The 13,065-nt window shown below is 48.0% G+C and overlaps 2 protein-coding genes across 2 annotated transcripts in view; one reads left to right on the top strand and one right to left on the bottom strand.

The window, feature by feature from the left end:
* The first annotated feature begins 5,626 nt into the window (after nucleotides 1–5,626).
* On the top strand, nucleotides 5,627–7,461 carry F2RL3 (F2R like thrombin or trypsin receptor 3). The gene is made up of 2 exons (XM_027701626.1): nucleotides 5,627–5,780; nucleotides 6,383–7,461. Exons 1-2 carry the CDS (start codon nucleotides 5,627–5,629, stop codon nucleotides 7,459–7,461), a joined length of 1,233 nt encoding a protein of 410 aa, XP_027557427.1.
* Nucleotides 7,462–12,159: 4,698 nt separating this feature from the next.
* The window catches only part of CPAMD8 (C3 and PZP like, alpha-2-macroglobulin domain containing 8), a 50,790-nt gene continuing 49,884 nt past the window's right edge, over nucleotides 12,160–13,065 (bottom strand). The window contains exons 42-43 of the mRNA XM_027701625.1: nucleotides 12,516–12,695; nucleotides 12,160–12,276 (exon numbers count right to left, since the gene is read on the bottom strand). Coding sequence (XP_027557426.1) covers nucleotides 12,523–12,695 — 173 coding nt within the window. The 3' untranslated portion in view covers nucleotides 12,160–12,276; nucleotides 12,516–12,522. The remainder of the gene's footprint in view (nucleotides 12,277–12,515; nucleotides 12,696–13,065) is intronic.

Raw genomic sequence — 13,065 nt, 5'->3', positions numbered from 1 at the left:
GTGTATTACAAACATAATGTCTTGAGGCATATCCAACCTCCTTTCAGCTTTTCTTCCAACTCTTTTCTGGCTTTTGGGGCAATAAAACCCCCCACCCTGATACTTTTTGTGGCTTTGATTTTTAGGTTATTATTTCTGCCAGACCTAAGGATCAGCCTGGAGGATTTGTCCTGGGTTATTTCCACTGTACAACATTTGGTTTCACAATTGTTTCGCTTGAGAGTAGAAAAATTGGCCTTTGGGGTATATTTAATAGAAAACTGTCCTGATTCTTTGTCTGTTTTGCAAAATAATCTGTGGGAGGGAAGCAGAGAGGCCAGCCTCTGGCATTCGTGGCCACTTGCACAACCACTGCCAGCAGAGACTTTTCATCAAGAACTCCTGTTTTCCTGGTCTGAGTCTCTGTTAAATTTTGGTTACTGAAAGGATCTGAAAGTTTCCCCTGCTCTTGTTGCAGGAAGGGACAAGAGACACCAAGGGGTTGGGGGGAACCGGGGGACAAACCCAGTGCAAAGCACAGCGTCCCCCATTTGCCTCCATTCAGCTCACCAAAACACACCACAGTCCTCACCTCTCTCCTGACTCCCAGTGGAGATGACAACTGTGCCAAATTTTATGGTTTTATGATACAGAAAAACTACTTACTGGAAAATAGGTTGCAACTTGTGGCTTAAAATGCATTTGATTCCAGGTGTACTGAGGTGGGAAACAGCCCTGTGCACCGTCCTGATCCATCACCCCATTTTAAGTGTACTTCAGGTATTTTTAAGCATCCTTATTTTGTAAACCTTAATTTATAATCTGAACAGATTAAGCAAGACTTTTGCCCTTTGCAGTGCTATTGTCTCAAAGCCGAGAGTAGCAAGGATGGAAAGGGAATAACAGGCGGGTTTGAGAGGGGCTTGTTCGTGTCTGGGGGTTTCAGCTCGACCGCTGTGTATCTGCACGACCTTGAGTCAAGAGTTTGTTCTTCCATTTGTTTGAAGGATCTTTGCTTTTGGGCTTGTAATTGCTCTGCCAGCTCCTTGAATGTAGTTTTTTTTATATTTATTTGCACATTCAAGTAAAATAAAATAATGATTTTAAAAGTCTGCAGCTCTCACTGGTTTAAATTTCTTTCCTATTAATTTAAACTTTCTGACAATCCCTAGAATTGATTGTCTTGTACCTGAAGCTGGATTTTAAATGGTAGAAAAATGCAATTGAAAAGGTGGATGAGCTTCTCTTCCAGCAGTTCCTGAGCAGAGTGTAGGATGTGCTGATGTGTCTGTGTATCAGCTTGTTTCCAGCGGGGCAGCCAGTGTTCAGTGAGGGTGTGAGCAGAGCACTTGCTAAGGAGAAAGGGAAATATGTTTCCTGCAAGTAGCCTCCAGTGGAGCTCCCACACAGGATCCCACATCTGTGCTGCCAGAATCTCTCTTGGAACCCAGGCCCATGGCTGGAGGGGAGTGGGGAATCCATGGGGTGGCACAGTTGCACTGCGCAGAGAGAGGTTTCAAAAGAAAAGATTGGAACAGCATGGAGCTGTGTCAGGGGGCTTGGGACGGATATTAGGGAAAGGTTCTTTTCCCAGAGGGTGGTCAGACACTGACCAGGCTCCCCAGGGCAGTGGTCATGGCCCCAAGGCTGCCAGAGCTCAAGGAACATTTGGACAATGCTCTGAGGGACAGGGTGGGATTGTTGGGGTGCCCTGGCAGGGACAGGGTCAGAGTGGATGATCCTTGTGAGTCCCTTCCCGCTCAGGTTATTTGTGTCCTACCAGACAGCAGCATCTTGCAGCTTGGTTTATTTACAGCAACACCTTTGTCACAGAGCTGAGTCACAAAACTGGCCCAGGCCTGGCCCCCAGGAGCTCACACACTCAACACAACAAACCCTCAGGAAAAGTGCCTGATTCCAGTTCTGAAATCCATAAGAACATCTGTTACAGGTTAAGGCAACAGAACTGCAACTGTGAAAATAACCCTCTACCCGCCTTTCCCTCAACCTCCCCAAATTCCTCGGTAACAACACGTTTAACTATGTTCCCTGTGAGCTCTGCACAACAAATGAATGAGTAGATTTTTGCAAATTAAGCCTATGTGACCCAGAGCCGATAGGAGTTTCCTTTACATCATCCCCAACATTTCCGTTGCCATAACAAAAGGCAGCTCTGCTTTCTGTGCAGCCTCACAGGGAAACAAACTGTTGTTCTCCCAATAACAACCCTCTGATGCATAAATTGCACAGAATAATTTGATTAAAATGATGGTGGTGGGGTCTCAGAGGACACAGCCCACTTTACACAGGTGTTCTCACAGAGATCTTGGCCTTCTCACGAAGAGGACATTCCCTGTGCTCGAGGGTAGGGGTGGCTGGATGTGACATCACCCAAGAGCGGTTGGAGGTCTCAGGAAGGACAGATTTGGCACAGACAAACAGCTTAAAAATAGGGTTGCAGGATGGGATAAGAATAATGGTTTTTGCAATTGATTTCAGAATTGCTAAAGGGAGTACCTGAGTTCAATATTTAATATTTCAGGACTTTTTTAACATTTCCATATCAGTGATGCACAAGAGAGTCAGGGCTGTGAATCAGTGAGAGAGTCTAGAAGTGTGTGCAAACATGAGTTGAGTTTTTCTTCATGTTTTAGACATTCCTCTGGATTAGAACTAACTCAACCTCAATTAAACTAAGGGTATGCTCTACCAATTTAAAGACCAAATTAAAGTCTAGCAATTCTAAACCAGACCTGTGCTAAAGAATTAATCCAAAGAGACTGATCTGAGAGCTGGTGTTGACAAGGGATGATGATGGTGGGTGTGTCAGCTCCTACCCTGGTGTCATTATTTTGCTGAGAAAGAACCAAAAGAAGCAATTCCAGAACATCCAGTGGGTTGCACTGATGTTAATAAGCTTTAAATAATCCTGGAAAAATGTCTTCATATGTACACTGTGAAGTGAAAACTGTGAGCAAGCAGAAGAGTAGTTCTGAAAAAACTTAGTCTCCTCAAAAGTTACAGCAGTGTAAGACTGACAAGTGGTGAGGAGAATGTGTGGAATAACCAAGGGAAAAGATTGGGTGGGATCCCAGTGGAACAGGAAAGCTGGGACAAGCAGAAGAGAGAGGCAGGGAGATTCCCTGGAGCCATGGAGAGTCTCAGGGTGATGGCAGAGACCTGATACAGTGAGAAGGAGGGGAACTGGTGTGCTGGAAAAGTCAGGAAGAGCGTCCAGGGAGTGAAGGCATCTGGTACTTGCCAGAGCCTGCAGAGACATCTCTGGGGTGGGGGAGCCTGGGCCAGGGGACCAGCATTTCCATTTCAGCAGTCAGTGGGTGTTTCTGTGCCCTGTGGCTCTGAGGGCTCAGATGCTGCACAACAAGTGGTGGGACTGGCAGAGTCAGCTCCACATCCATGGAAAATGTGAGGGTGGAAATGCCTTGTGCTGCTGGTGCCAAGCCAGAGCTGCTGCCTCTCATGTCTCCATCTCAAACCCAAGCTCAGCCTGGGGCAGGTACTCCCTGCCCTGAGATTTCTGTCCTCTCACCTGCTGCCCTTAGCTCAGGAACCCACTGGAGCTGCTGGAACAGAGTCCCATCATTTCCCTACCACAGTTTGCTCTTCCAAGCCTTAAAGATAAATGCGACAGGCCAGGTGGTGTTCCTACCCTCCCTCTGAGCTTTCAAATCCCCAGCCTGTATTCCAGCATTACATCTTTTGGGTTCAGAGCCATGGAATAAAAAAGAGCCAGCTTCCAGGAGATGATCTATTGCACAATTAATTACTTGAAAACCAAATTGTTACCCCACAGGGCAAGGATCACACGACTTAAAGAGATGTTAACAAGCCGTGACAAACCTCTGGCACTGGAAGTTTCAAGCAAGCTGTTCTGCATCTAAGGCAGTCACTAAAGATCACACAGCATCTGAAAAATGAAGGATACAGCGATGAGTAACCTCTCTGTGCTCCACTCCAGAGACCCGCCTATAGGAAGCGGGGCTGTGATTTGCACACTATCTGAACCTGATTATGGATAATTTTTTGCATACAGAGCATGGAAACGATCCTGGCTGAGGCATGGAAAATATGTGGCCACATGAGTCATTCTGTAATGGTTCATAAATCCTGAGAGAATCACAAAAGCAAAACATCTAACATTGCATCTTCCCTCTCCCTGCCAGTGGAACTCCACCTCTCGACACGCTTGGCACAAGGATGTGGGAATATGGTGAAAGCAAAGGAAATAGGATCATTTTCTCCCTGGAATAGAAGAATCTCATCAAACATCAGCCAGGCTCAGATTTGCAACCTTCAAAGAAGAGGCCATTCATAAGCTGAGGAGAAAGAAACGAGCTGCTCCTCAGGTTGCCAAACCAAATTTACAGTTCCTACTGCTGGGCTCCAGCTCCTGTCCTTCCTCCCTTGCAGAGCCAGGCAAGGACTGAAGAGCAAGAACCTAAAAACCAGCACCCTCTCCATCCATGAGACGCTGTCCCATTGGCCCATCTGCTTGCTGGTCACACTGGGCTCCAACAAAGGAGATGAGAGAGGATTTGCAAGCTTCTCAGTGCTGCTGTGCAGGGCAGAGCACAGAAGGGACTTGCTCAAGGGGTTAGAGAAGGGGGGACCGGGCAGCAAAGGATCTTAAAGGCTCAGGTAACATCTGCCAGTGCCTCTTCCAGCATTATCTGAGTTGTCCTCTGGGTACAATCAGCAGGTTTGTGGCAGCTCCATATGCTGCTCCGAGCTCCAAACCCAGGGAGAGAGCTCAGTACTCCAGGGTGGGACTGCACAGCTTTGGGAAACATGCTTTTCTGGGGCAAGAGTGACTGGAACTCACCATTATCTACCCAACTGCAGGGATTTCCTGAGCCCTTCTCAGGCCCCTTTCCTGCTGGATGGAGTTGCTCTCCCTGTTCAGGTTTATCAGAGGAAGCACACTTTGCCATTTGCCTTTGGTATGGCGTGGTGCTCCTGTTAGTTCTTTCAAGTACAAATAGCTCCAGCCCAGAGGACTTTTAATCATCCTCTGCAGCAAAATTGAGAAGGTGCAGGAGCTTCATCCCCTGTTTAGTCAGGGAGCAGGAGCAGAAATAAAGAAGCAGACCTCTGAAGGGCCGAGCCTGGTCTGGAGGCTGCAAGGCCAACACTAAAAACCTTCAACTGCCAGACCATGAGTCTGCAAGACCCCCATGTAATCCCTGGGAGCTGGGGAGGTCTGTCTGATCCTCAGCTCTGATATCTTCCTGTTTGTGAGACTAGAGAACACTGTGAACTAGCACGTGGGAAAAGATCTGGATCTCCCTCAGAGCCACTTGGGTCTCTGTGGGGGAAGGATGCTCGACATTCCCATGGGCAGAGGTGCGTGGGTTCAGTTTACATGCAAAAATCTGACCACATTTTTATTTCCAAGAATATCCCGGAGCAGGAAGGAGACCCAAGTGAGTCACTCGAGGCATCATTGAGCTCTGATGATGAAGTACAGCCCTGGTACACTTTGGATCTAGATTCTTATGCCCCTCCCAGTCACCCTCTGACATTGGGCTTGTGTCTGCTTGGGCAGCACAGGCTCTGACAGCCCCCAAAGCCTCATCATTCTGGGATCTGCCTCTTGCTTCCGTGAGTTAAGGACTAACCAAAGGAAATGAGTAAGCAGGGTCACTGGTGCTGCGATTCCCATACAGCTCTGACACTGCAGTGGGGCGCTGGATCCTGCGCCAGGATGGGGAACCTTGGGAACAGGCTCCTACTGTGCTGTGTCTTCTGGGGACTCCGTGTGGCCTCTCAGGACTACGATGGTGAGTGTGTGTCTCTGGGTGAAAAGTTGCTGTTTGTTGAAGTACTAGGTGTTTGGTACCTTTATAAGATCCCTGAAAACTCATTTTTTAATGAATTTACGTGGCGGCACACTCTGATTGAGCTTTGTGCAGGCTCTAGTTGAAGCAGGAGGTGACAGAGGTGATATGGCAGAGAAGGAAGCTGGGGTGGAAGAAACTAGAAAGAGAAAGAAAAAACAGAGCAGTAAAACAGAGCACTTGAAAGCCAAATTTAGACTCCCACAGTAATGACTTTACACTGGAATGGCTCCAGACTTTCAGATTCTTGTGAAAGCCAGACAGAGGAATTGCTCTCTGGCTTCCCAGGCCTGCTGATGGTTGTACAGCACCACAGTCACTTGTGAGCTGTGGAAAACCACATGGCAAAGGAATTGGGTCCATTGTCTGAGAGGTTGCTGAGGTGACACCTGCACACCTCAATCTGTCAGCCAAGTTTTTCTGTCCACCACACACCAATCTTTCCAGAGTACTCCCAGTTCCAGGGGTCCCAACAGAAAGGGCAAAGAGCAGCCTTTGGGGTGAGCGCTGGGGATGAGTGAATAACAGGCTGCCTTGTCTCTCAGATTACTCTCAGAACAGCACCAACGACCAGGACAAGTCTCCAGAGATCACCCCGTGTCCCCGAGCCATCCCTGGGGACAAGGCCACTGTGAACAACATCACATACCTGCTGATCCCCGAGGCCACACGCTCCCAGCTGGGCAGCACCCTCACTGTGCGCCTCATCCCTGCCCTCTACACCCTCGTGTTCCTGGTGGGGCTGCCCTCCAACGGGCTAGCCCTGTGCGTCCTGGCCACCAGGGCAGAGAGGCTCACCTCCACCGTGTTCCTGATGAATCTGGCTGCTGCAGACCTGCTGCTCGTGTTGGTGCTGCCCTTCAAGATTTCCTACTATTTCCTGGGGAATGACTGGCCCTTCGGGGAGGGGCTGTGCCGGCTCACCACGGCTCTGTTCTACGGGAACATGTACTGCTCGGTGCTGCTGCTCACCTGCATCAGCGTGGACCGCTACCTGGCTGTGGTCCATCCCTTCTCTTCCCGTGCTTTCCGCACCCCTGCCTTCGCCGCCTGGACCTGTGTCACTGTCTGGTTCTGCTCGGCCGTGCTCACCCTGCCCCTGGCCCTGCAGCAGCAGTCCTACCCCCTGCTCGGGGCGGACCTCACCCTCTGCCACGACGTCCTGCCCAGGCATGAGGATGACGGGTATTATTTCTACTACTTCGTGTGCCTGATCGCCTGCGCCTTCCTGCTGCCGCTGCTGGTGGTGCTGTTCAGCTACTGCTCCGTGCTGCGCGTCCTCCTGCACGGGGGGAAACGCTACTCCTACCCCATGAAGCTCACGGCGCTCGTGGTGTTCACCCTCGTGGCCTTCTACACTCCCAGCAACGTTCTACTCTTGGGTCACTACTCCAGCTACTGCTCCAGGCTGTACGGGAAGCTCTACATCAGCTACATGGTGAGCCTGGCCATCAGCACCTGCAACAGCTGTGCTGACCCCTTTGTCTACTACTATGTGTCAGAAGACTTCAGGGATAAGGTGAGGAAAAGGTTGTTCAGGAGCAGCAAGCAAAACAACACTTCCCTGAAGACCTCCAAGTTCTCCAAGGAAACACTCCCCCGTTCCAAACACACCCTGGTGTAAAGCCCCCAACCCAGCTTCCGCTCCCAGGGCACTCCCAACACACGGTGGGGATAAAGATGAAGACAACACTGGAATTCCACAAGTTTCATCCAGGAGCCAAGTCCTTTTTCCAGTCTGCACAGCAAAGAGTGAATAAACCTGGGCTGTGGGATTCTTTGTGTTGTAAGGTGCTTAGAACTCATACATCAACTACTGGGACACTGCAGCTTCTCACCTGGTCAGGTATCACCAGGGATATTCTTGCTGATACACCCGGGGCTGGTTTTTCTGACCCTGCCAGCTGATTGCTCTCTGCCTTCTAGTTCTGCTCCTACTCCTTAAACACATATTCACCTGAAACTGAAAAAGATCAAGCATTGCAAAACCAAATTTCTAAATTTCAAAAGATTCAAAAGTTTCAAAAGATACTCTCCTGGACTGAAACAGTCAAGAGAATGTAGAGCACTGGCTTTTCTAGGAAAGACATTCTTGGCTTGATTCATAAGCAACCCCACAGTAATGTCAGCTCATTGTTGGTAACAAGTGCAGAAATCCCATTTGCTCATTCCTGTTTTTGCAAATGTCCCTTGACATCCATCATTTCTTTGGGGCAAAGATTGTATTAATGGATTTTTTAAAAAAATTATGTCTCTTGAAGGGCAATATTAAAGTAGGAATTGAGCAAACTCTTGCTCTAGGACTCCATACTTCTTTTGTGTAATGTCACCCACAACCAAAAGCTGAAAGAGATGCTCAGGCTTCTTGCTTATTGGAATCTGTTGCAAATTTGCCACATTTATCAAACTGCAGCAGGCTCATCTCTCAGACACAACTGGGGCATAGGCCCAGTAAGAAGCAAGGTAGAAAATGAACAATAACCCTCCTTAAAGTTGCTGAATTTTTTGGTTTTCCTGGTACAGACTTGACAGTGTGAATAAAAAGGGGCAGACAAGATTGTCTTAAAATAAGTTTTTAATAAAATATTTATCAGAATCTAAAACAAACACTTTTCTGGACTCAGACTTGCTAAGATTTGTGTGAACAAAACAAAAATGGTCAGAGAACTGCTTGCATTTACCTGGGGGGGGGGCAAAGGGCAGGCGAAAGACTAGGGCCGGTCTCTGGGTGCAGGGGATGCACCAGGTGCTGACCAGGAGCTCTGGGGCATCCAGGGCTGTGGGGACTCAGAAACAGCAGGTACTGAAAAAAATGCAAACCCAACCCAAGCTGAGGTTTTTCTAAATAGTTGCTCTATTCACAATAATGAAAACCAGGTTATTGTGCATTAAATGGCAACAGTCAGCAAAGCAAGTGCTGGTGTGTCAATGATCGTCTCCAAGCAAGCTGAACATTCTTCTGGTATTTGTTTTCTACTGAGGCTTATTAGGAAGGAGGGAAAGAGGCAAGATCAAAATACTAGGACAAGAAAGAACAAGGGAACCATTGCTTTAAAATAAATACCATGGTAATGATTACTCTGCATAATGTACAGTTACAAATACATAAATATTAATCTCCTTGAAAGGACTGCAAGCATCAATCACTGATAATTAGCACTGCTGCAGCTACTCAGTAACTCAATGGAAGAAGCTTTTTCTGTGTCCTACAAACCCACTGGCACTTTTCTCCTTTTGCAGTGAGGGACCATCAGGGAAAGGAAAGGAGAAGCATCTCTCTGACAGAGGGAGGGAAATTTGGTTTTGAGGCAGAAACAACTTGCTGGCCTTGCTGGCTTTGGCTTTCCAGCACCCAGTTGGTCTTTTCCTTGGTGAAAAAAAGGAACAAAATCAATCCAACTATGACTGGCTGATGCGCACAAAGTGGGGGCCTGAGTTCTCAGTGCTGGGATGTCCTTGTGCTCTCAGGGACAGGAGTGTGACTGATCAGCTCCAGAGGGAGAACTGGGCCAAAGCCTGTGAACAGCTTGGAGTCTGATACAGCTGTGCTGTGTTCAGTGGTTCTCAGGGCCCCAGGTCTAAAGAGTGCCTGTATTCCAAGTAAGATGTTGAAGAATGGAGAAAAAATAATCTAGAATTATTTTTTCCTAGATAAGAATTAATGATGATGACAAGAAACATCAACAGCAAATGTGGGACGGGGGAAAGATCTGGACAGAGGGACCATGAACTAGGGTGGAGAAGAAGAGAGCAGAGACCTGCTCCTTTACTCCTGTGAGGGGGGGGGGAAGGCAACCACAATGGTGTAAGTGCAGGTTCCTTTATGCAATTCCTTAAATAAAATGACTTTTATTTTTCAGTACAGAAAGGAGCTGGTTTGGTGTGGCAAGAGTGGGGGGAGGCAGAGGCTGCCAAGAGCAGATGTGCTTGCCCTGAAAGTGCCAAAGGTGGGGAGAAGCACTGGAGATGAAGTCAGGATCCAGAAATCCTGTCCCATCACCTCCCACACACTGAACTGTTCTGTCTGGCTCTAAGGCTGCTCTGCCTTTGCCTTCTGAGGGCCCAGGTCTCTCTGGCTTTACTTTGAATTGCAAAACAGAAGCAAGACTCCTCTGCCTCTAGCAGGTGAGTGCACAGGCACACACAGATCCCTCAGACAGGGCTATGATTGATGGGCTGGCACCACCAGCTGGAATTATTTACCTGGCAGAAACAAGGAGGTGTCTGAATCTGGAATTAGGACATTGCATGTACCAGAGCCTGAGGAAAGTGAAGAAAGTCAGGTTTAATACTTGGCTGAAACTCCCCACCTTCACCTCCTCATCCCCAAGGGGCATGTCTGACTGTCCAAGGACCTATGAGAGGACCAAGCAATGGAAAATGACTTCAAATATCTCTCAATGGATATACAAAGATGCACAATGGATGAGAGCAGGAAAGTCCAGCCAGAAAGTGACTGAGGACGGGAGACTGAAGAATCCAGAGCATAGGCCCCACTTTTAGGGGAAGCCAATCACAGACATTATCAGGGTGACTGTCTCATTCTTCCACACTCACAGCACCAAACAGCTGAAGCGTGAACCAGCAAAGAGCAGGGTTTGTATTGTGCAGCTTTGAGATTTAGAAAAGGAAAAAAAAATCCTGTTGCAGCTCACAGTAGGTCTGTTATTTACCCAGGGGATAAATATTGACTCAGCCCTGTGTGTGTACACAATAACCAGTGTCTAGCCAGGCCAGCTGCTTACAGGAGATGGAATTTAGTTTGAAGGTCTTTATTTACCTGCCAGGCAGGAATGCAGCTGCCAGTGCTTCCACTGTGCTGTGCAGACACAGGGAGGACAGATCTCCCCCCCCACATACCCAGGACACGTGGCAAACCCCTCAGCAGGGCAGCAGTGGGCACTCAGAGCAGCAGCCATGTCAAGGTCCTGTGAGGAGAGCTCAGAGCAGCCATGAAAAAACTTGCCAAAAAAGCAGCTCTGAAATTTCTGGGAACTTCAAGACCCAGACCTTCATCATGTCAACTACATTCTGCAAATGTCTGGTCCCAAACAAAAAAGACTGGAAATTACATATGCCCGACCTCTGGGATACCTCCTGGTCTGTCCCCATGTGGACATTTTTCTGGAATAAACTTGCCTTTATTCTGGAATGGAATGTCTATACTGGGATATATTCTTGTCATGGTTCCTGTGTAAACAAGCCCTAAAAATGAATGGAGCTGGGCTTTTTTCTGTTTCCATTCACCAATAAACACCCTCAAAAGCAGTTTCCACCCTGCTCTGGGTCCTGGTAACAATAGAAGTGGTAAGATAAAATATTAACACTATTTTGCAAGAGGCAATTGCATGTAACTCCTTCAAGGAGAACAGTGCTGCTCCAGGCAGGAAGGGAAACTAAAAAATCTTGGCCTCCTACATTTTTGGAAACACAAAGCTTTTGTTTTTAGTTTTGCCATGTTGCTTGGGGCAGGTCAGACTAAGGGAGTCCAGCTTGTGACCCCAGGGATTGGTACTGGCCAGCAGACCCTGGGTTGGGCAGAGAGTACCATGAGCAGAACAACCATTGTGCTGGATCGCAGTGGGAGCAGAATAAAAGGGATTAGTGAAGTCAGGCAAACATTTAAAAGGACTGTGCCTTGGTCAGCTTCATTTTCATGCCAGGGTTCGAGGAGGAAAGGGCTGAGAAGGCTGCAAGCAGCCCCTATCAGCACATAGTGCAACACAAAGAGGGTTCCCCCACCTAATCCTTGTCACTGTTGGAGCTGGAAAACTCCCACCTGAGGCCTGCAGACATAAGGCAGGCACAAAGCCTTTCAGCCCTGGCAGTGGATTCCAGTTTTCTCTGGTAAAATGTATCTCCCAACAGCTCCTCTGAATGTGGAGCCACAGGGAAGTGTCTCTCTTGTGGGTGCAGCAGACTTACGGGCTGGGGAAGATAATTCGCCTCTTGCTATGTCATAATTAGCAAAACACACTGATTTTTATTATTATAATTTGAGCAAAAACTTCTCAGCCATCTTTCCTCAAACAACAGTTCAGCTAAGCACAAGGCCTGGACTTAGCTTCTAAATGTATCTAGGAAATGGCACTTGCAGTATATCCTGATAGCAGAGAAAACATTTGGAAATGCTCTATAGGTTTGAATTCCAGCCCCTATTTTTCTCACCTAGAGGGCACAGCATATTGGTCTCCCATCATTGGAAGGGCTCCAAGGAGAACGCACAAAAGGCAGGAAAATCAACAGAAAAATCATGCTGAGTGTCCCCCTTAGAGCTCCAGATCCACCCCGTGGGGCAACAAAGCCAACAGTTCTGAGGGCATCAGGAAGTAGTCATCATTTCATCATTCAGTTTGTGTTCTGCAGCAGGTCGTCTGGAGGAACAAACTCATACAGGAGTTGATTCTGAGCCTCTTCTCTTGGTTTAAATCATAGATTTCTGTTGAAAAGAGAACACAGTGAAGACAAGTTATGCGTCTTGGGGAAACATCGCCAAAGCTGGGCAGGGAAAAGCTTCAAAGATTGTTCTGCTGGGGATGGAGCCACAAAGCCTTTCAAGATCCCATTCCCAGGGATTCCTTGCTAAAGAGGGAAGTGTAAAAATGCCCCATTTGAGGAAGTGAACACATCTGACCCAGGACATGATAGGTTGAGTCTCAAAGAGGATTTATGACTCACCCTGGGCTCACCATTCTGCCATGGTCACCTCTCCCTGGATCCCATCCCCTTCCCTGAAGGTGCGCCCTGTTGTCAGCTCTGCCTCCATCTCAAACACATCGGGTTCTGCAGCAAAGGGGTCAGGGTCGTACTCGTAGGAGTAGTAGGACAGGTCTGTGTGGAGAGGAGGCCCTTCCTCAGCTGTGGAGGGAACCAGAGTCCAAGTTTAGCCAAAGGAACTGTGTTTCTGCATCACATTTTGCGTCACAGAGAAGGGGAATGACAGGAGAAGGAAGAGGTGAGGCCACATGTGTCACTGGACCTGCACGGCTTTGCTTGAACTCACAGCCCAGGAGAAGAGCTGCTACAAAACTGGATTTTTCAGCTTCCAGGTGTAAGACCTTAAGACCTGGGCAGTGGAAAAAAAAAGGGGGTAAAAGTGGGAAAAGGGGAAAGAAAAAAGGGAAAAGGGGGGAAGGAGAAAAAAAGGAGGGAAGGAGGAAAACAAGAAGGGGGGAAGGAGAAAAAAAGAAGGGGGAAGGAGAAAAAAAGAAGGGGGAAGGAGAAAAAA

This window comes from Neopelma chrysocephalum, unplaced genomic scaffold (assembly GCF_003984885.1).
Source record: "Neopelma chrysocephalum unplaced genomic scaffold, ASM398488v2 Primary Assembly neopelma1_164, whole genome shotgun sequence".
NCBI lineage: Eukaryota > Metazoa > Chordata > Aves > Passeriformes > Pipridae > Neopelma > Neopelma chrysocephalum.
The sequence above is the reverse complement of the archived record's forward strand: the minus strand, read 5'-3'. Positions and strand labels throughout refer to the sequence as shown.

Bases quoted from the DNA above. Each gene is read 5' to 3' on its own strand.
- F2RL3 (XM_027701626.1), top strand. From the start codon at position 5,627: ATGAGTAAGCAGGGTCACTGGTGCTGCGATTCCCATACAGCTCTGACA. The intron at 5,781-6,382 runs GTGAGTGTGTGT...CTTGTCTCTCAG, and splicing joins GGCCTCTCAGGACTACGATG to ATTACTCTCAGAACAGCACC.